This window comes from Leptodactylus fuscus, chromosome 2 (genome assembly GCF_031893055.1).
Source record: "Leptodactylus fuscus isolate aLepFus1 chromosome 2, aLepFus1.hap2, whole genome shotgun sequence".
Lineage (NCBI taxonomy): Eukaryota > Metazoa > Chordata > Amphibia > Anura > Leptodactylidae > Leptodactylus > Leptodactylus fuscus.
In genome coordinates, this window is record NC_134266.1 from 106,752,913 (window position 1) to 106,775,549 (window position 22,637).

Below are 22,637 nucleotides of genomic sequence, written 5' to 3' on the forward strand. Positions count from 1 at the left end.
GAGCTCTCTGAGAAGCTCCGCTACTTAAAAGACACAAACAGCTCAGCTGCTCCCAGCCCACTCCTCTCCCCCCTGAGAGCAGGCAGCTACATCACTTGACAAATGAGAAGATAATCCCAAGGGCCATAGAAACGGAGTGTAAACAATGAAGTGAATAAATTAAGATAGCGGTCAAACAAAGCAGTTTTGATAAAGCAATGCATTTAGGAAAAGTCTTAAATCCACATAAAATAGCAGTATAGATAGGATCCTTGTGATGGGACAACCCCTTTAAACTGGGGGCAACTGGAGGAGGGACATTAAACCCAGGGTGGGTAGCTGGAGGAGAACATCAAAATGGGGGTAACTGGAGGAGGACATTAAACTGGGGGTAACCAGAGGGGGACATTAAACTGTGGGGTTAGCTGGTGGGGGACATTAAATTGGGGAAACTGTAGGGGGATATTAAACCGTGGGGGCAGCTGAAAGGGGACATTAAACTGGGGATAACTAGAGGGGGAAATTAAACTGTGGGGTTAGCTGGTGGGGGACATTAAATTGGGGCAACTAGAGGGGGACATTAAACTGTGGGGTTAGCTGGTGGGTGACATTAAATTGGGGAAACTGGAGACAGTTTAATGTCCCCCTTTATTTGCCCCAGTTTAATGTCCCCCTCCAGCTGCCCCCATGGTTTAATGTCCCCCACCAGCTAACTCAACAGTTTAATGTCCCCCTCTAGTTGCCCCCAGTTTAATGTCCCCGTCTAGTTTCCCCCAGTTTAAACTGGAGCAGCTGGAGGGCAACATTAAACCATGGGGGCAGCTGGAAAGGGACATTAAACTGTGGATGTTATCAGGAGAGAAACTTTGTACTGTTGGGTCACTCTGAGGAGAACATTATAATGTGGGGGCATATAATATTAGGGTTATTGTGTGGGGAGCATAAAGAGAAATGGATTGAAATGGGAGGAGTCAATTTAGAAGTGGACAGAGCTAAATTTGCACACTATGCATATTTTGTCCCTCTTTCTGTCCTTTGAAAGTTGGGAGGAATGCCGTTGTTGCCTTCCAGCAGAAGTACCCACTGCACGGGACCGCTGAGGCCATTCAGTAGCCTCAAGAAGGAAGACGGAAAGTCACAGCTGGCAAGAAATTCAACAGAAGGAAGGCAGCCAAACTGCGGGACTATACCACCCTGAGAGGACAGTGGAGCATTGGGGACAGGTATGTTTTGTTTTTATTTAGGGAGGACATTAAAGTGGTTGGTCAGGCTTATAATATTTTCTAAATTAGGTAGGGAGACTAACTAATTTAGAAAATATTATAAGCCTAGACAACTTCTTTAATGTCCCCCTCCAGCTGCCTCCAGTTTAATAGTCCCAATCCAGTTGACACTCAGTTTAATGTTCCCCTGAAGTTGCCCCCACAATATTATGTCCCACTCCTGGTACTAAATTAAAAAAAAAAAAAAACCCTAAAACTACTCCCTCCCCCTTCCCCCCTCCGCAGCACGTATATGTGTGTATACATTTTTATTTTGGTTCTCCTAATTGTCCCCGTAGGGGCTCACAGTTCACAGCGCCCGGCATAAACATGGCTTCTGCAGCTTCTACGCTTTCATACAGGAAATAGACTAGAGCCGCGCAGGAAGTGACGTCATGTCGCGTCCTGGAAAGATGTCCGACGAAAAGCTTAGACGAGAGCTGATATCCCTTGGCTATACGCCGGGACCTATAACAGATACCACACGTAGGGTCCTGGAGAAGAAGCTTGAGAAGTTACGTGTAGAGGCTAAGAAATCACAAAGCAGCAGCCGAACCACTCAAAATGTCAGGAGGAGTCGGAAACCGGAGCCACTCCATGACAGCGAGGAGGAGGATGATGATGATGAGACCACGGAGGCACAGACACCCGACCGGCGAAGACAGTCTTCTCGACAGTACCAGTCTCCTAAAGAAACAGCATCTAGGAAAACCATGCATGGAGAGAGTAGCCAGAGGACAGATGGGAGAGTAGATGGCACTGGGTATAATAGGTTTTCTATTGACAACCCTGATAGAAGTGCCCTTAGTTATAATAGGTATTCTACTGATATCCTTGATAGTAGAAGCGCCCTTAGTTATAATAGGTATTCTACTGATAATCCTGAGAGAAGCACTCTTAGTTATAATAGGTTTTCTGTTGATAACCCTGATAGCGGTGCACTTGGATATAATAGGTATTCTACTGGTAATCCTGATAGAAGCTCCCTTAGTTATAATAGGTATTCTGCTGATAACCCTGATAGCGGTGCTCTTGGCTATAATAGGTATTTTACTGATATCCCTGATAGAAGCTCCCTTAGTTATAATAAGTATTCTGCTGACAATCCTGATAGAAGCCCTCTTGGATATAATAGGCATTCTACTGACGACCATGACAGAAGTACTCCTATTTATGATAGGAATTTTAGTGATAGTTTTGAGAAAAAGACCCTTGGGTTTCCTAAATCTTTAACTGATGAGGTGAGGTACAGACAAAGCAGCAGGGACCAAAGCACAAGTTCCTATCTTGGCAGCAGCAAGCCTGCACTGGAATCTTTTTCCCAAAAGACAAACTTTGGCTTCAGGCCAGAAAAAGTTTCACAACCAGTCTGGTCCAAAAAGCTGGAGTATTACTTATCCAGACTGCTGCGGGTGCTCTGTGTGATCCTGTTCTTGGTCTTCACTGGTATCCTCATTGTAAAATGTGGCATCCTGACTACATCACAGGACGACAGCAGTAAGTTCAGTATACAGTATTTTTGTAACATGAACATAGCTTTGTATCAAGCAGTGTTCATGTACCGTACACGGTTTTATTTTGCTGTTTCAATTTTAGCAAATGAAGCTAAACTGACAAATCACAGAGTGCACCATGGTAAATATGGTTATCCCTGTATGCTCCTATAGGGCTATAGGTTGCATGCTAGAATAGTGGCACCCAAAGTTCTCTGGCACTGCTTTAGACAGAAGAACTATTGGACAGGTCCGGTTGCTAAATATATAGGGAAATTACAATTCCGAAGCTAAAATTAATATAGTGCGTTTTTTTTTTAATACAGCTTTCCCTCAGCGCTTTTTTTTCTGTAATGTGTCGAATAGATGAATCCAAATCTCAATCACTTTTTTCTGTTGCGTTTCCACAGCAGCTAAGTATGCCGAGTTTCTGCAGTGTGAAGCCTTGGCCATACAGTCTTCCTGTTAAAAAGACATTACTTGAAATGTGGAAATAAAATAAAAAGTGATCAAAGCAATAGACATTTCCTAAAATGTCTACACCTGGCCCTGCACAAAAAAAAACATACGCCCTAGGCATCCCTGTACACAGATCAGAAACAAACAAAAAGCAGAACACATAGATAAGCAACCGAAAATGTATAAAGGAATGCATAGGTCCCCTATCAACTCTGCAAGGCCCTAAATGATTAATGTCCTTACCATATACAAAGTATCAACAAGCAAAAAAGAGAAGGTAAGTATGACACCTAATATGTATGTAAAAAAGTTTTTTTATTATTTCACACATCTTATTTAAATTCATGAAATCATATTTTATTAAATTACAAACCGTATTTAAAAATTTGGACATAGAAGGAAAAATCTACATATACAAAGAAAACTGGGTCGAGTGACATGCAAAGATAGAAAACTGTCCCTATAGAGTCCTTTTATCTCACATAACAACAAATATACAATGTTGAAGGTGTAGAAATCAGCCCAAGGCTGAGGATCAACCAACATGTATTATGCACACACTACAAGTATTCAGTATTTAGTAACCACTTCTATAGTAAACACACAGCATTGGGACCCTCACTAGGTGGGGATGTAACTACCCATACCATAAATAGCCTTGTAAGTCAATGATATTACAGCTTACCCATTCTGGAGATGTAGATAGACTCTATCAGGGACGAGCACTCACTCCCCAGTGCCCGACGCCCGTTTCGGCAACAGCCTTCGTCAGGATAGAGTCTATCTACATCTCCAGAATGGGTAAGCTGTAATGCCATTGACTTACAAGGAAGTGGTTACTAAATACTGAATACTTATAGTGTGTGCAAAATACATGTTGGTTGATACTCAGCCTTGGGCTGATTTGTACACCTTCAACATTGTATATTTGTTGTTATGTGAGATAAAAGGACTCTATAGGGACAGTTTTCCATCTTTGCACGTCACTCGACCCAGTTTTCTTTGTATATGTAGATTTTTCCTTCTATGTCCAAATTTTTAAATACGGTTTGTAATTTAATAAAATATGATTTAATGTATTTAAATAATATGTGAAATAATAAAAAAAACTTTTTTACATACATATTAGGTGTCATACTTACCTTCTCTTTTTTGCTTGTTGATCCCTGTACACAGAAATATAAAAAAGTTATGGGAGTCAGAATATGGCGACTTTTTTGCAAGGTTTTGGATTTTTGTTAAGGTGTTAAAATGTAACTAAAACTATATAAATTTGGTATCCAAAGAATCATACTGAAACCTAGAATGCAGGTGACATATCATTTTGGCTTGCCATAAATCTTTTTAGCTAGAAAACTCTTTTAGGCTAAGGTCCTACAATACGGAAATGCATCTTTTTTTTTGTTGTAGATTTTATTGCGTTGTTTTGAGTTAAAGCCAGAAGTGGATTCAACGAGAGAGAAGTAGAAGCTCTTCCTATAATTTCTCGTTTCTTTTCAAGCCACTCGACTTTGGCTCAAAAAAAAAACGCAACAAAATCTGCAATAAAAGATGCTGCGTTTCCACAATTTGGGGCCTTAGGTGAAGTCCCCATGTAGTGAGCTGTGCAGTTTCTTTTTAACGTTTCAGAAGAGAAGGTTATAGTAAAGATTTCCCTTAGAAGCCAATAGATTATACAATATAGCACTATACATTAGTATTGCAGCATATTGTACTGTTTTCTTCGGACTATAAGGTGCTTTTTTCCCCAAAAAAATTTAGGAGGAAAATGGAGGGTGGGGTGGGGGAGAGTTGCGTCTTATAGTCCGAATGTAAGAAGGTTGGGCGACAGAGTGGAGTCTCCGATGTTGATGCTGATTTTTTTTCAAAAGGTCTGTTAGTGTTATTAATGGGTTTAAAATTCCCCCATATCCCTTTAGCAGTGTTCTGAGTGATTTTTAGGTTTCTGTGGGAGCTCCTGGTATCTTCTGCACTTGTTTACCAGGTGTTAGCTTCCTGCTATGTAGTTTGTTGTTTACCATCCACACTAACTCCCTGTCACTGTCCCCCCACTCTTATACCTACTTCCCTGTCTCCCTAGCTAAGTTATCCCGCCCACTACTAACACCCCACCACAATCGCATCATACTTGCCTATCTTCCACTTTGGGAGACAGCTGCTCCTTTCTAATTCACTGTGCACAGGTTGGAGTGCCATCTCTACTGCCATGCCATTTCCAGTCTGCGCAAGTGCTTGAAGAGACAAATAGGGGAGAAGTCATTCCTGGACAGGAAGGCACGTTAACATTGATGAGGGGGGGTTCGTATCCCCTCCCACCTTCCCTGGCGCTTTTTTACACCAATAACTGTGCAGGGGAGGTGTGATAGGAAGTAGGAAAATGTAGGCATCGAAAAAAAATCGGAAAAAGTAATTAGCTGGCTAAATCAGGTGACCTCCACTTTATACAAATAGTGGATATAATATCCGGGTCATATGAGACTGTGAACTATGTGACAGGGAGACAGGGATAGATGTATTAGCAGGGTTAGCTAGGAATTAGCTTTATTTAGGTAGGAATCTTACTCAAACAGCTCTTTGGGGCTCTATATACCTTCCTTGACCGCCCGAGATACATGCAAGAGTACGGTCAATGCATTCCTATGGGAAAAAGTCAGCTCCCGCATACTGCAAGCTGCCAGCGATCCCAACTAGCATATGGTGCGCTGCCACGATGTGTTTGCATTGAACTTACTCTCGCATTTAGCTCGGGCTGGCAAGGTCTCATCACTTTCAAACTTCACCTGCAAGCACATCTCGTAGCAGCCCATTATATGCTAGTCGGGATCCCTGGCAGCTTGCGTCTATGCGGGAGCTGACTTTTTCTCATAGGAATGCATTGACCAGCGTTGATTGGCCGAATGCCATACAGTGTACAGCATTCGGCCAATCAACGCTGGTTCTGTTGGAGGAGGCGGAGTCTAAGATCGGTCCACAGCAGTCTCCATTGTGGTCCGATTTCAGATGTAGCAGAGTTCAGCGCACAGCCAGCTCTGCTACATCTCAGATGTAGCAAATCTGTGTGCTGAACTCTGCTACATCTGAGATGTAGCAGAGCTGGCTGTGCACTGAACTCGGCTACATCTGAGATCGGACCACAATGGAGACTGCTGTGGACCGATCTTAAACTCAGACTCCCAAAAACCCTAATACAGAAGATAGGCAGGATTTTGCTGTTATTCACTAATATGTTAAAAATCTATACTGCACCTTGCAAACTGTGATACCAAAATCTATTACAGATTACACAGAATACCGTATATCAAAACACTATTTAATATTTCATATATACATCCATCTTCATGCAACGTTGTGGCAAACAGAGATTGCTAGCAAAAATTGCACAAAAAAATCAAATTTGCCACTAAAGTGCGGCTCAAGCAATCCCTTTCTGCAAACAAAATGTACTGTCCAAAAAACTGCATGATATGAGGAGTTCATATATACCACACCAGTATATATTTACAGGTGCAAGTGATAATGAAACACCAAAATCACAGAAATGCGCCATCTCATTTTGTGCATGTAAATTAAATAGGACTTTACATAAAAATTTACATAAAGTTTATTCGCGACTTTGTACATGTGTGTTTGGTGCGACTTTATTTTGGCTCTGCGACCTGGACAATGGTAAACGTCTGGGTCACAGCGCCAATAAACTTCCTGATTATGTTTAGAGGGTATTACATAAGAATACCCCACTAGTAAAGCTCAGGGGGGAATTATATTATACCTGTATGTGACAATCGGACATCAAAAGTATAGTATGCTCTCTGATTGGCAGGAGAAGGGTTAATAGGGACAGAAGAGTCCCTGCCACCCCCCACTCCCCCTCCTGGTGTCACATACAAGTTATGCACAGAGTCAGATTGTTTCTCTGTTCGCACTGCTGGGCTGCTCATGGACCTCTCCCTTTCCTGTTATATAGTTCGCAAATTGCTTGCTTAGCCAGGAGGGGGGGGGGGACAATTTGGAGCTCTATATCTTTGGACTGCATCAACATATCTTGATGCTTTAAAATGCATTTTAAAGATGAGAATCTTTAAAATGCTAATGGCCTGATCTGTTTGTCATCTAGGCTATTGTGGAAGTGAAGGGAAAAATATCAGGTGAGGAGGTGAAACCTAAATGGGGGATACTTCGACTGAAGCCATGCATTGTGTAAAAAGCCCTTTTTCTTGTTTTCAAAGTGTTACAACAAAATCTACACACTTAAAATATCAGATTTTTGTTAAGTACAGTAAACGATATAAAACTGAAGGAAAAAAAACCCCAAATAAATAGCAGTTGTTGTGAATGACTGGAATATGAAAATATATTAATGGCAAATTCGGTCTGCGGAGAAAAAAAGAGAATGGTTATGGGAAATAAATTACTGTCTGCCATTTAACAACAAACATCTCTCTCCAGATATAGACTCTTGTCTGAATAATTATGAAAATAATGCCATAGAACAAATAGGATAGATTGGTGGTAGTGGCAAGGAATCTTTATTATAATAATAATAATTCTGTAGAGACATTCATTCCACCATCCTGTGACCAATTGCTGCATAGTCAAAGGGGATGTTTTTCATGATCTATCAATAAGTCTTGCAGCTCTATTAAATTACAATAAGACCATTTTACAGGATTCACTGGCACATCTGCAACACAAATCCAAGTGTGAGTCCTGGATGTCTACAGATTTACCTATAGCAAATCCATAAAATGTGAACTTAGATAAACTTTGATATGCCATATTAGGCTATTTCTTTCTAGTACTATTGAGTTATGGGGAACATACATTTATCCAGTATGACCTAGCACACCATTTTCTCATATGTGTACACTTGCTCTCTTTATTTGTACTGATTTATAGTTAACAGTATCACTTGCACTTTTTACGTTTTGCGATGTCTCGTGTCTCTGCTGTTGGACGCTTGGGCATAAAGCCCTTTTTTTTTCCATTACGTCTTACTTGTTCTTGATTGTTGTAAAAAGAATTTAAATACTTTAATAAAACTTGATTGTACCTAAATGTACAAGCCTTCTAACATCCTAGAAAAGTAAGAACCATATAGTGGTTAGTGCGATGAGTAAAATTGTTCTGGAGAGAGGTTGCTTGGTTTTCATGAAAATGAGTGTGGCAGACTACATCTGAGCATAACATCAAGACCTACTTCTTGCAATAACCTGCTCAGCAAGAGAGATTTTAACAGACCTGCCCTGAATTCCACAGTTCTGTATTGTGAGGTGCGCTGCCCTGCATATGCATGTGTCATGTATTCTACACCCTGTTCTACTATTGGGTATAGATTGTGACGCACAGTATAGTGCACCTCAGACCAGCAAGCTCCAGGACTCTGATTACATCACTCACATGGTTTAATAGCGAATATGGATTTTTTTTTGATTTTTTTTTTAAAGGGGCTCTATCATTGGGAAAAGTCATTTTTAACTCATCACATCCTTGCATAGGCTTTAGAAAGGCTATTCCACACCTACCTTTTGTATGAAAATTGCTTCAGTTGTTTTTGAATGAGCCCGTTTTTATTCATATGCTAATTAGCTTCCAACCAGCACAGGAAGTTCCCAGCAGCACTTCTCTCCTATTCTTTCCTATCTGTGTGTGCAAACAGGAAGCAGGAAGTCATCAGCAGCAGCACAGGCTACATAGGAAAGAATAGCAGAGGGTGCACAATGTGATTTCCAGGGTGCCCTGAGAGGCTAATTAGCATATGAATAAAAATGGGCTCATTCAAAAACCACTGAGGTGATTTACATACAAAAGGTGCATGTGGAATAGCCTTTCTAAAGCCTATGCAAGGATGTGATTAGTTAAAATGACTTTTCCCAATGATAGAGCCCCTTTAAACATTCACTTTAAAGTGAATTTCTTGGAGTCGCTATGTTCTGACACCCTTACCTTTTTTTTCTTTTATATTTCTATGTACAGGGATGCATTAGCGTTTTTTTTTGGAAGGGTAATATGTACTTTTTAATGATACCAGTTCAGGGTATATTTGATTTCATCGCTTTTTCATCAGGGGGGTGCTGGGGATCCAGATATGACATTGGAGACCAGGGAGCTGAATAGGACAGCCTGATAAGAGTTAGAGAGTCTTACTTGTAGGGTGGCTCCATGCCATTGCCGTAGATGAGAAGATGGCGTAGAGTCACACGTGGAGAGGCGCCCAAGATGGCATTTGATTGATGCAGGGTCCGGCCCAGTAACAGCACTCGTGCAGGAGAGGGATGCTGAACAGGCAGCTCCCTATTGTATTTATTGTTTGCTGTATGCAAATGGATGTGAAAACAGCTGATTAAGATTATTGTTGCAAAACTAAAAAATAAATAATAAAATAGATGTTAAATAATGCAGAATTGTTGAGTCCATGAGGCAAGGGATTGCAGGGCAGTTAATAACTGTAGTTATGTCTTTTACCATAGCTGTGTTACCTTTAGGAGACAGTTCTCCCTTTATATCATGCCACACCACCACCTGAATGTGAGTTTGCAGCTGTATGTTCCACTTACCTAAAGGCTTCTCCTGTTTTTGGAAGATTTGCCAACCACTTCCATGAGTTCAGGAGATCTTTTTTCCAGGAGCCTCCCAGACATTTTAGGAGAGTTATGAAGTATTGTTGCCATGAGCAAATCGGGTACCTTTTTGGTAGAGCTGGGTGATTAAAAGAAAATAACGGAAATTGAAGATTAAGGACAACCAACATGATAAAATCACATTGGTCATTTCAGTTCAGTTATTACAATATCAGCAATATAGAAAGAAGCAGGGGCACTCACCCTAGGCATCTCTTAAAATTGTTTCTTTATTTCATATTCAATAAAACCAAAATAATGGGAGAGAGGTCTTCCAGCTATAAAGAGCAAAAACATTTGCAGGAAAATATATATCAAGCGTGGCTGGACTTAAACTTACACCAATAAACGGGTCGTGCTCAGCTGCTCAGAAAAATAGCAGTTATTACAATATTTGCAGTTTCGTTTGGACAAAACATGTCTGAACCAAAATTGCCATTATTATACTATGGAGTCTCTTCAAACCTTACTGTGTAATAAGTGGAGGCCCAGGGTAGGTGAGTAAACCTATAAAAACTGTTGCTCGCCCCTCCTACGCTGCGGCGTGACTCCTTGCTGTCTTTTCCAATCACAGGCTCCAATGGTCTCTGGCATCAGTCAGACGTTTTTAGTCTGAATGATACTAGTCATACTCTAAAAGAGGCCTAAATAATCGTTATTAATTGTAATCAAGGTAAAACACAGATTAATTCATAATAAATAATTCATTTAGGTCCTAATTGCCAAGCCCTTCTTCTTAGTAACTTTTTTTCTGCCTACTGTATGTAGTCACAGAACAAGGGACAAATAATGAAGCTGCATCATCCTCTTGTCTGCAGAAAGCATGGGAATATGGCCAAAAACATCCCAAAACAACCCAGAAACCTAGCGTGAATGTAGAGTAATTGAAAGGGTATCTGTGGTGCATCCTGTCAGCATAAAACCTCATAAAGTCAAAACTTCATTAGTGACGGGTAGCGCTAATGTCTAGTAAAATAATTTTTAGACTTAAATTAATTGGGCATTTTTAATGTTTCTACCACTTAAACAGTAACAAGAAATGTTTAATGCTGAGATCTAATTATCAGTAAGGAAGGAAATAGCCAGAAGTTTTGCTTGATGTTCAATACAGAAAGCATCTAAAATGAGAACAGCCATTATTCATGATGTATTTTCTTTTTTCCAGTGAAACTGCTTCCTTCTGACTGCAACGGCAGAGAAGATCCGGTAATTGTATTTTTTTTTTTTTTTTTATGGATTTCTTTTCTATTTTATTTTCTATGGTAGAGTATGTAATTTTTATCTATCTGCAGATCTTTGCAAATTACTGCCTGTCCAACTCTAACCATTATAGCAGTGATGTATTTACAATAAATTTTAATACCCATACTATATCCAAGTGTTTTGTGTACTGTGTATTTATGTTATGTAAATAGCATTAGGGCGTTGCAGATTTTTTCTCAAAGCAGCCATTATCAATGAACTTTATTTTCTCTGAGCTTTTTGTAGAAAGCTTATATTGTTATATAGTGCTACATAAATGTTTTGTTATAAAGAATTCCTCCCTGTAAGAGCTCTACTTTAAGGCTTATTAGAAATCGGAATGAGACACTGGGGCAGGTTTATTTGTAACACTAGGTTCACACCCATACTCTGGATTCCAAATGGATCCCCCGAATGGAAACCTAATCCACTTAAAAAGTGCTTACCAGCGGGCCCCATATACTATAGAAAGGGCAAAAGCGCGGAGAGAAAAGCGCCGCTTACAGTACTTTTCTCTCCGCATTTTTAAAGCGGATTGGGTAATGAAATCCCTATGCGGAGTACAGACGCAGCTGTGAACCTAGCCTAAGACAGTCTTAGGCTAAGGTCCTGCATGGCATCCAACAGCAAAAAAAAAGTGCTGCGGGAAAGACCGCAGTGGTACCGCATCGTGGTTCTTCCTGCAAAGCTTTAGACAGAAAGTTTGCAGATGTTTCCTCTGAAGACTTTCTGTTTCAATTATACCAATGAGAAAACCACCAGCAATTACATAGGTATAATTGACATGCTGCAATTTCCTAAACCGTGCCGGTTTTGGAAATTGCCGCTTTTCCGCACTGTGGTTTTTTATGCAGAGTGGGCATGGGATTTGCCAGAATCCCATCCACTTTGCCCTGACTGTAAAACACTGCAATTTTTTTCCACAGTGTTTCAGCCGTAGGCACATTGCAGCGTTAACGCCATGTGGGGCCCCGGCCTTAAACTGCACCAGATTTGTCGGTGTCTAATGTTGACTGATAAATCTGGTGAACCTTTAGATTCTCTAGTCTACCTTTATATCTCTTATTAGTTTTCTTAATTTCCAAAAATAAATTCACTGACTATGGGTGTATTAAAATATACCCATATTCAGTGAAAGCCCAGTGTTGCATCTTAAGCCACACCCCCTTTACACATAAGGCTCAAAAAGCATTAGATAGTGCCTAAACAGGGTGAATGAATGTGGAGTGACAGGCATATTCAGTTTTTTGGGGGGTATTTTGGTGCAAATATATGCATTTTCAGTAGTAAATCTGCCCCACTGTGTTCACTCATGTGTTCGTTCAAGATGCTCCTGTATGGAAATGATTGAAAGCCCATTGCATGTTAAATTAAAGTATATATAAAGAAACAACTCTTACTTTTCCTGCAGCATTTGTGTTACCTTCCCGGTATTATACGTTAATCCATACATCTAGTGAAAACAATGTAGAGAAACAAGGGAAACCATTTCATGCACGATTTCACAGAAAGGAGCCAAAATATGTTATAATATAATATATTATAACATATTATATATGTATATAATATAGGCAAAAAATTTTTTTTAAAAAGTATTTTAGTGCTATTAATTAGAGATGAGCGAACACTAAAATGTTCGAGGTTCGAAATTCGAATCGAACAGCCGCTCACTGTTCGTGTTTTCGAACGGGTTTCGAACCCCATTATAGTCTATGGGGAACATATACTCGTTAAGGGGGAAACCCAAATCCGTGTCTGGAGGGTCACCAAGTCCACTATGACACCACAGGAAATGATGCCAACACCTATGGAATGACACTGGGACAGCAGGGGAAGCATGTCTGGGGGCATCTAACACACCAAAGACCCTCTATTACCCCAACATCACAGCCTAACAACTGCACACTTTACACACTCAATACCACCTCTCTGACAGTAGGAAAACACCTTGAAACATGTGTATTTGGCACTTGCAGTGAGGAGAGCTTGTCACCAGCAGTGAATTTGGCCCTTGTAGTAAGTTGAGGTTGGCACCAACATTTGTTTTGAAAATCAGGGTGGATTGAGCCTCTAACCAGCAGAGTTTGGGCAAATTCATGGTGGAGGGAGCCTCTAAAAACCCCAGTTTGGACCAATTCATGGTGGTGGGAGCCTCTAAAAACCCCAGTTTGGACCAATTCATGGTGGAGGGAGCCTCTAAAAAACCCAGTTTGGACCAATTCATGGTGGAGGGAGCCTCTAAACAGCCCAGTTTGGACCAATTCATGGTGGAGGGAGCCTCTAACCAGCAGAGTTGTGGGAAAGCAGGGTGGAGGGAGCCTCTAAACAGCCCAGTTTGGACCAATTCATGGTGGAGGGAGCCTCTAAAAACCCCAATTTGGACCAATTCATGGTGGAGGGAGCCTCTAACCAGCCCAGTTTGGACCAATTCATGGTGGAGGGAGCCTCTAACCAGCCCAGTTTGGGCAAATTCATGGTGGAGGGAGCCTCTAAAAACCCCAATTTGGACCAATTCATGGTGGAGGGAGCCTCTAAACAGCCCAGTTTGGGCAAATTCATGGTGGAGGGAGCCTCTAAAAACCCCAGTTTGGACCAATTCATGGTGGAGGGAGCCTCTAAAAAACCCAGTTTGGACCAATTCATGGTGGAGGGAGCCTCTAAAAACCCCAGTTTGGACCAATTCATGGTGGAGGGAGCCTCTAAACAGCCCAGTTTGGACCAATTCATGGTGGAGGGAGCCTCTAAAAACCCCAATTTGGACCAATTCATGGTGGAGGGAGCCTCTAACCAGCCCAGTTTGGACCAATTCATGGTGGAGGGAGCCTCTAACCAGCCCAGTTTGGGCAAATTCATGGTGGAGGGAGCCTCTAAACAGCCCAGTTTGGGCAAATTCATGGTGGAGGGAGCCTCTAAAAACCCCAGTTTGGACCAATTCATGGTGGAGGGAGCCTCTAAAAACCCCAGTTTGGACCAATTCATGGTGGAGGGAGCCTCTAAAAAACCCAGTTTGGACCAATTCATGGTGGAGGGAGCATCTAAAAACCCCAGTTTGGGCAAATTCTTGGTGGAGGGAGCCTCTAAAAACCCCAGTTTGGACCAATTCATGGTGGAGGGAGCCTCTAAACAGCCCAGTTTGGGCAAATTCATGGTGGAGGGAGCCTCTAAACAGCCCAGTTTGGGCAAATTCATGGTGGAGGGAGCCTCTAAAAACCCCAGTTTGGACCAATTCATGGTGGATGGAGCCTCTAAAAACCCCAGTTTGGACCAATTCATGGTGGAGGGAGCCTCTAAAAACCCCAGTTTGGACCAATTCATGGTGGAGGGAGCCTCTAAACAGCCCAGTTTGGGCAAATTCATGGTGGAGGGAGCCTCTAAAAACCCCAGTTTGGACCAATTCATGGTGGAGGGAGCCTCTAAACAGCCCAGTTTGGGCAAATTCATGGTGGAGGGAGCCTCTAAAAACCCCAGTTTGGACCAATTCATGGTGGAGGGAGCCTCTAAAAACCCCAGTTTGGACCAATTCATGGTGGAGGGAGCCTCTAAAAACCCCAGTTTGGACCAATTCATGGTGGAGGGAGCCTCTAAACAGCCCAGTTTGGACCAATTCATGGTGGAGGGAGCCTCTAAAAACCCCAATTTGGACCAATTCATGGTGGAGGGAGCCTCTAACCAGCCCAGTTTGGACCAATTCATGGTGGAGGGAGCCTCTAACCAGCCCAGTTTGGACCAATTCATGGTGGAGGGAGCCTCTAAAAACCCCAATTTGGACCAATTCATGGTGGAGGGAGCCTCTAAACAGCCCAGTTTGGGCAAATTCATGGTGGAGGGAGCCTCTAAAAACCCCAGTTTGGACCAATTCATGGTGGAGGGAGCCTCTAAAAACCCCAGTTTGGACCAATTCATGGTGGAGGGAGCCTCTAACCAGCCCAGTTTGGACCAATTCATGGTGGAGGGAGCCTCTAAAAACCCCAGTTTGGACCAATTCATGGTGGAGGGAGCCTCTAAACAGCCCAGTTTGGACCAATTCATGGTGGAGGGAGCCTCTAAAAACCCCAATTTGGACCAATTCATGGTGGAGGGAGCCTCTAACCAGCCCAGTTTGGACCAATTCATGGTGGAGGGAGCCTCTAACCAGCCCAGTTTGGGCAAATTCATGGTGGAGGGAGCCTCTAAAAACCCCAATTTGGACCAATTCATGGTGGAGGGAGCCTCTAAACAGCCCAGTTTGGGCAAATTCATGGTGGAGGGAGCCTCTAAAAACCCCAGTTTGGACCAATTCATGGTGGAGGGAGCCTCTAAAAACCCCAGTTTGGACCAATTCATGGTGGAGGGAGCCTCTAAAAACCCCAGTTTGGACCAATTCATGGTGGAGGGAGCCTCTAACCAGCCCAGTTTGGACCAATTCATGGTGGAGGGAGCCTCTAACCAGCCCAGTTTGGGCAAATTCATGGTGGAGGGAGCCTCTAAAAACCCCAATTTGGACCAATTCATGGTGGAGGGAGCCTCTAAACAGCCCAGTTTTGGCAAATTCATGGTGGAGGGAGCCTCTAAAAACCCCAGTTTGGACCAATTCATGGTGGAGGGAGCCTCTAACCAGCCCAGTTTGGGCAAATTCATGGTGGAGGGAGCCTCTAACCAGCAGAGTTGTGGGAAAGCAGGGTGGAGGGAGCCTCTAACCAGCAGAGTTGGTGGAAATCAGGGTGGAGGGAGCCTCTAACCAGCAGAGTTGGGGGAAATCATGTTGGAGGGAGCCTAGTATTAGCAGAATTGTGCAACGCTTATGGTGGATGAGTATGAGGATGCGGAGGAATTGGAGAGGTTGAGTACAGACATGGAGTTTCATGTTGGGGTGCTTTACACAGGTGGGCACAAAAATGAAGGCTCTATCCAGTGGTGGTTCATTTTTATCAAAGTGAGCCGGTCGGCACTCTCAGCTGACAGACGGGTGCACTTGTCAGTGATGATGCCACCGGCTGCACTGAACACCCTCTCAGATAGGACGCTGGCGGCAGGACAGGACAGCACCTCCAAGGCATATAGGGCAAGTTCAAGCCACAGGTCCAACTTCGACACCCAATACGTGTAGGGCGCAGAGGGGTCGGAGAGGACAGGGCTGTGGTCGGAAAGGTATTCCCGCAACATGCGCCTATACTTCTCACGCCTGGTGACACTAGGACCCTCTGTGGCGGCACTTTGGCGAGGGGGTGCCATCAAGGTGTCCCAGACCTTAGACAGTGTGCCCCTCGTTTGTGTGGACCGGTGAGAACTTGGTCGCCTACTGGAGGAACTGTCCTCCCTGCCGCCAACGTCACATGCTGGAAACATCTCCATCATATTCTGCACCAATTGCCTGTGGCAAGCATTGATGCGATTGGCCCTCCCCTCTACCGGAATAAAAGACGAGATGTTGTTTTTATACCGGGGGTCAAGGATAGCAAAGATCCAGTACTGGTTGTCCTCCATGATTTTGACAATACGCTTGTCGGTTGTAAAGCACCCCAACATGAACTCAGCCATGTCTGCCACAGTGTTAGTTGGCATGACTCCTCTGGCCCCACCGGAAAGTTCAATCTCCATTTCCTCCTCATCCTCCATGTCTACCCATCCGCGCTGCAACAATGGGACGATTCGAAGTTGCCCGGAAGCCTCCTGTATCACCATCACATCATCGGACAACTCTTCTTCCTCCTCCTCCTCCTCCTCCATTAAACGCGATGAAGCGGACAGATGTGTGGACCTACTCTCCAGCTGTGACGGATCGGATGCTATCCCTGACTCCTCTGTGTGATCTGAGTTATCCCTGATGTCAATCAGGGATTCTCTCAGAACACACAAGAGCGGGATTGTAAGGCTCACCATCGCATCCTCAGAGCTCACCCTCCTTGTGGACTCCTCAAACACCCGTAGGATGTCACAAAGGTCTCTCATCCATGGCCACTCATGGATGAGAAACTGAGGCAGCTGACTTTGTGGCACCCTAGGGTTTTGTATCTGGTATTCCATCAAAGGTCTCTGCTGCTCAACCACTCTATTCAACATCTGAAACGTTGAGTTCCAGCGTGTGGGGACGTCGCACAAAAGCCGGTGTTGTGGCACATGCAGGCGTTGCTGGAGAGATTTTAAGCTAGCAGCGGCTACTGTCGACTTGCGAATGTGGGTGCACATGCGCCGCACTTTCACCAGTAGCTCTGGAACATTGGGGTAGCTCTTTAGGAAACGTTGCACCACTAGGTTGAAGACGTGGGCCAGGCATGGAACATGTTGGAGTCCGGCAAGCTCCAGAGCTGCTACCAGGTTCCGGCCGTTATCACAAACGACCATGCCTGGGCCCAGGTGCAGCGGCTCAAACCATATTGCCGTCTCATTGAGGAGGGCATCCCTCACCTCGGAGGCAGTGTGCTGTCTGTCCCCCAAGCTGATCAGCTTCAGCACAGCCTGCTGACGTCTACCAACGCCAGTGCTGCAACGTTTCCAACTCGTAGCTGGGGTCAATCTAACAGCGGAGGAGGTGGCGGAGGAGGAGGAGGGTGGTGTTCTTCTCGTGTCCCTGCCAGGAATGTTAGGCGGGGAGACGAGGTACACCGGGCCAGTTTGGGAAGCAGTCCCAGCCTCAACTACATTCACCCAGTGTGCCATCAGTGAAATGTAGCGTCCCTGTCCGCATGCACTTGTCCACGCGTCGGTGGTCAAGTGGACCTTTGTGCAAAGCGCGGAACTAAGGGCCCGCCTGATGTTGAGTGACACGTGCTGGTGCAAGGCGGGGACGGCACACCGAGAGAAGTAGTGACGGCTAGGGACGGCATAGCGAGGTGCCGCAGTTGCCATCAGGTCCAGGAAGGCGGGAGTTTCAACAAGCCGGAACGCCAACATCTCCTGGGCCAGCAGTTTAGCGATGTTGGCGTTCAAGGCTTGCGCGTGTGGGTGGTTAGCAGTGTATTTCTGCCGCCGCTCCAATGTCTGAGAGATGGTGGGTTGTTGTAAAGAAGCGCCTGATGGTGCCTTTGATGGTGCAGGAGAAGGAGATAAGACAGTAACAGGGGAGGATGAGGGAGAAGTCAACAAAGTGGCGGAGGCAGATGAAGTGGTGTCCTGGCTCGTCCTCTGGAGTGCATCGCCAGCACAGTCAGCAGTGGCAGAGGCAGTGGCAGTGGCGTGAACGGCAGGCGGCCTTTGTCCTGCCGTTGCTGCCTGCCACTGATTCCAGTGCTTGGATTCCAAATGACGGCGCATTGAAGTGGTGGACAGGTTGCTCTTCTCAGAGCCCCTAATCAATTTCGAGAGGCAAATTGTGCAGACAACACTATATCTGTCCTCGGCGCATTCCTTGAAAAAACTCCACACCTTCGAGAAACGTGCCCTCGAGGTGGGAGTTTTTCGGGGCTGGGTACGAACTGGAACATCTTGGGAGATTCCGGGTGTGGCCTGGCTTCGCCTAAGCTGCTGACCTCTGCCTCTAGCTACCCTTTTTGGTGCTGCACTTGCCTCAACATCCACACTACTTTCCCCGCTTGACATCCCCCCTGTCCAGGTCGGGTCAGTGTCCTCATCATCCACCACTTCCTCTTCCAACTCCTGTCTCATCTCCTCCTCCCGCACAATGCGCCGGTCAACTGGATGCCCTGACGGCAACTGCGTCACATCATCGTCGATGAGGGTGGGTTGCTGGTCATCCACCACCAAATCGAACGGAGATGGAGGAGACTCTAGTGTTTGAGCATCTGGACACAGATGCTCCTCTGTTAGGTTCGTGGAATCGTGACGTGGAGAGGCAGGTTGAGGGACAATGAAGGGAGCGGAGAACAGCTCTGGGGAGCAGGAACAGTTGGGGTTATTGTTCTGTGAAGCTTGGGAATTTTGGGAGGAAGGAGGACAAGACTGTTGGGTAATAGGAGGAGAGGAGGCAGAGTCTGACTGGCTGCTGGACAATGTGCTGTAAGCGTTCTCTGACAGCCATTGCAAGACCTGTTCCTGGTTCTCGGGCCTACTAAGGTTTGTACCCTGCAGTTTAGTTAATGTGGCAAGCAACCCTGGCACTGTGGAGTGGCGCAATGCTTGCTGCCCCACAGGAGTAGGCACGGGACGCCCTGTGGCTTCACTGCTACCTTGCTCCCCAGAACCATTCCCCCGACCTCGCCCACGGCCTCGTCCACGTCCCTTTCCGGGAGCCTTGCGCATTTTGAATTCCCAGTTAGAAATTGGCACTGTATACCAGTAGTAAAAATTGTGGGTGCACGTAACCCCAATATATTCTTTGAATTACCAGTCAGAAACTGGCACTATATGGCAGTAGCAAGAAATGAGGGTATTTGTAACCCCAATATATTCTTTGAATTCCCAGTCAGAAACTGGCACTGTATACCAGTAGTAAAAATTGTGGGTGCACGTAACCCCAATATATTCTTTGAATTCCCAGTCAGACAATGGCACTATATACCAGTAGCAAGAAATGAGGGTATTTATAACCCCAATATATTCTTTGAATTCCCAGTCAGAAACTGGCACTGTATACCAGTAGTAAAAATTGTGGGTGCACGTAACCCCAATATATTCTTTGAATTCCCAGTCAGACAATGGCACTATATACCAGTAGCAAGAAATGAGGGTATTTATAACCCCAATATATTCTTTGAATTCCCAGTCAGACAATGGCACTGTATACCAGTAGTAAAAATTGTGGGTGCACGTAACCCCAATATATTCTTTGAATTACCAGTCAGAAACTGGCACTATATGGCAGTAGCAAGAAATGAGGGTATTTGTAACCCCAATATATTCTTTGAATTCCCAGTCAGAAACTGGCACTGTATACCAGTAGTAAAAATTGTGGGTGCACGTAACCCCAATATATTCTTTGAATTACCAGTCAGAAACTGGCACTATATGGCAGTAGCAAGAAATGAGGGTATTTGTAACCCCAATATATTCTTTGAATTCCCAGTCAGAAACTGGCACTGTATACCAGTAGTAAAAATTGTGGGTGCACGTAATCCCAATATATTCTTTGAATTCCCAGTCAGACAATGGCACTATATACCAGTAGCAAGAAATGAGGGTATTTATAACCCCAATATATTCTTTGAATTCCCAGTCAGACAATGGCACTGTATACCAGTAGTAAAAATTGTGGGTGCACGTAACCCCAATATATTCTTTGAATTCCCAGTCAGACAATGGCACTATATGCCAGTAGCAAGAAATGAGGGTATTTATAACCCCAATATATTCTTTGAATTCCCAGTCAGACAATGGCACTGTATACCAGTAGTAAAAATTGTGGGTGCACGTAACCCCAATATATTCTTTGAATTCCCAGTCAGAAACTGGCACTATATGGCAGTAGCAAGAAATGAGGGTATTTATAACCCCAATATATTCTTTGAATTCCCAGTCAGACAATGGCACTGTATACCAGTAGTAAAAATTGTGGGTGCACGTAACCCCAATATATTCTTTGAATTCCCAGTCAGAAACTGGCACTGTATACCAGTAGTAAAAATTGTGGGTGCACGTAACCCCAATATATTCTTTGAATTCCCAGTCAGAAACTGGCACTGTATACCAGTAGTAAAAATTGTGGGTGCACGTAACCCCAATATATTCTTTGAATTCCCAGTCAGAAACTGGCACTGTATACCAGTAGTAAAAATTGTGGGTGGACGTAACCCCAATATATTCTTTGAATTCCCAGTCAGAAACTGGCACTGTATACCAGTAGTAAAAATTGTGGGTGCACGTAACCCCAATATATTCTTTGAATTACCAGTCAGAAACTGGCACTGTATACCAGTAGTAAAAATTGTGGGTGCACGTAACCCCAATATATTCTTTGAATTCCCAGTCAGACAATGGCACTGTATACCAGTAGTAAAAATTGTGGGTGCACGTAACCCCAATATATTCTTTGAATTCCCAGTCAGAAACTGGCACTGTATACCAGTAGTAAAAATTGTGGGTGCACGTAACCCCAATATATTCTTTGAATTCCCAGTCAGAAACTGGCACTATATGGCAGTAGCAAGAAATGAGGGTATTTATAACCCCAATATATTCTTTGAATTCCCAGTCAGAAACTGGCACTGTATACCAGTAGTAAAAATTGTGGGTGCACGTAACCCCAATATATTCTTTGAATTCCCAGTCAGAAAATGGCACTGTATACCAGTAGTAAAAATTGTGGGTGCACGTAACCCCAATATATTCTTTGAATTACCAGTCAGAAACTGGCACTATATGGCAGTAGCAAGAAATGAGGGTATTTGTAACCCCAATATATTCTTTGAATTCCCAGTCAGAAACTGGCACTGTATACCAGAAGTAAAAATTGTGGGTGCACGTAACCCCAATATATTCTTTGAATTCCCAGTCAGACAATGGCACTATATACCAGTAGCAAGAAATGAGGGTATTTATAACCCCAATATATTCTTTGAATTCCCAGTCAGAAACTGGCACTGTATACCAGTAGTAAAAATTGTGGGTGCACGTAACCCCAATATATTCTTTGAATTCCCAGTCAGACAATGGCACTATATGGCAGTAGCAAAAATAGTGGGTGTATATAGCCCCAATTCTATTGCTAGGGGACTTGCAGGGTATTTCTGGGGTGAAGGTGGGGGGGCACACCGTTGGAACGGGTATCGGGGGTATATATCGGGTATACGGGAATACACTGACAGTGTATTCCATTCAGGATCCTGGGAAAGCTGGGTTGCGGCGATTGAGCCCGTCAGTGCCACGTTACACTGACAAGCTTCTCCCTGGAATTTAGCTCTTACAAGAGCTGTTGTGGTTGTCTTCTCCTTCCTATCCTAGCCTGTCCCTGCCTACCCAGAATCTAAGCCCTAGCTAGCTGGACGGAAACCTCCGTCCTCGGTGAATTGCAAGCTCAGAATGACGCGAACCTGGGCGGCGCTGTTCTTTTAAATTAGAGGTCACATGTTTTCGGCAGCCAATGGGTTTTGCCTACTTTTCTCAACGTCACCGGTGTCGTAGTTCCTGTCCCACCTACCCTGCGCTGTTATTGGAGCAAAAAAGGCGCCAGGGAAGGTGGGAGGGGAATCGAGTAATGGCGCACTTTACCACGCGGTGTTCGATTCGATTCAAACATGCCGAACAGCCTAATATCCGATCGAACATGAGTTCGATAGAACACTGTTCGCTCATCTCTACTATTAATGGGTTAATAATTGCACCAAAATACTTTTACCAGTGTTTTGAGTGATTTCTGGCTTTCTCTGGAAGCTCCTGGTATCTTCTGCATTTGTTTACAAGCTTCCCTAGCCTACAAATGCCATGATCCCCCTATCATTCCCTCTTTTACACTCCCTCCTTGTTTCCCTAGGTAGCCCGCAGGCTACTAGCCCTATCTACCTACCTACCTACCTCAGCCCCAATCCCCCACTCCGCCCCAAATCATACTCGGGTGTAGAAGAGCTCAGCACAAACTCAGCTCTGCTACATCTCTGGTGTAGCAGAGCTCAGCGCACAGCCAGCTCTGCTGCATCTCCGGTGTAGCAGAGCTGTGAGCTCAACACTGCTACATCTGAGATCGCACCAGAATGGAGACTGCAATGGACCAATTTTAG

General features: G+C 44.2%; 1 protein-coding gene across 1 annotated transcript in view; it reads left to right on the plus strand.

Annotated features, from left to right (window-relative positions):
- The first annotated feature begins 1,652 nt into the window (after positions 1–1,652).
- The window catches only part of LEMD2 (LEM domain nuclear envelope protein 2), a 35,802-nt gene continuing 14,817 nt past the window's right edge, over positions 1,653–22,637 (plus strand). Inside the window, exons 1-2 of the mRNA XM_075264296.1 lie at positions 1,653–2,738; positions 10,976–11,016. Coding sequence (XP_075120397.1) covers positions 1,655–2,738; positions 10,976–11,016 — 1,125 coding nt within the window. The 5' untranslated portion in view covers positions 1,653–1,654. The remainder of the gene's footprint in view (positions 2,739–10,975; positions 11,017–22,637) is intronic.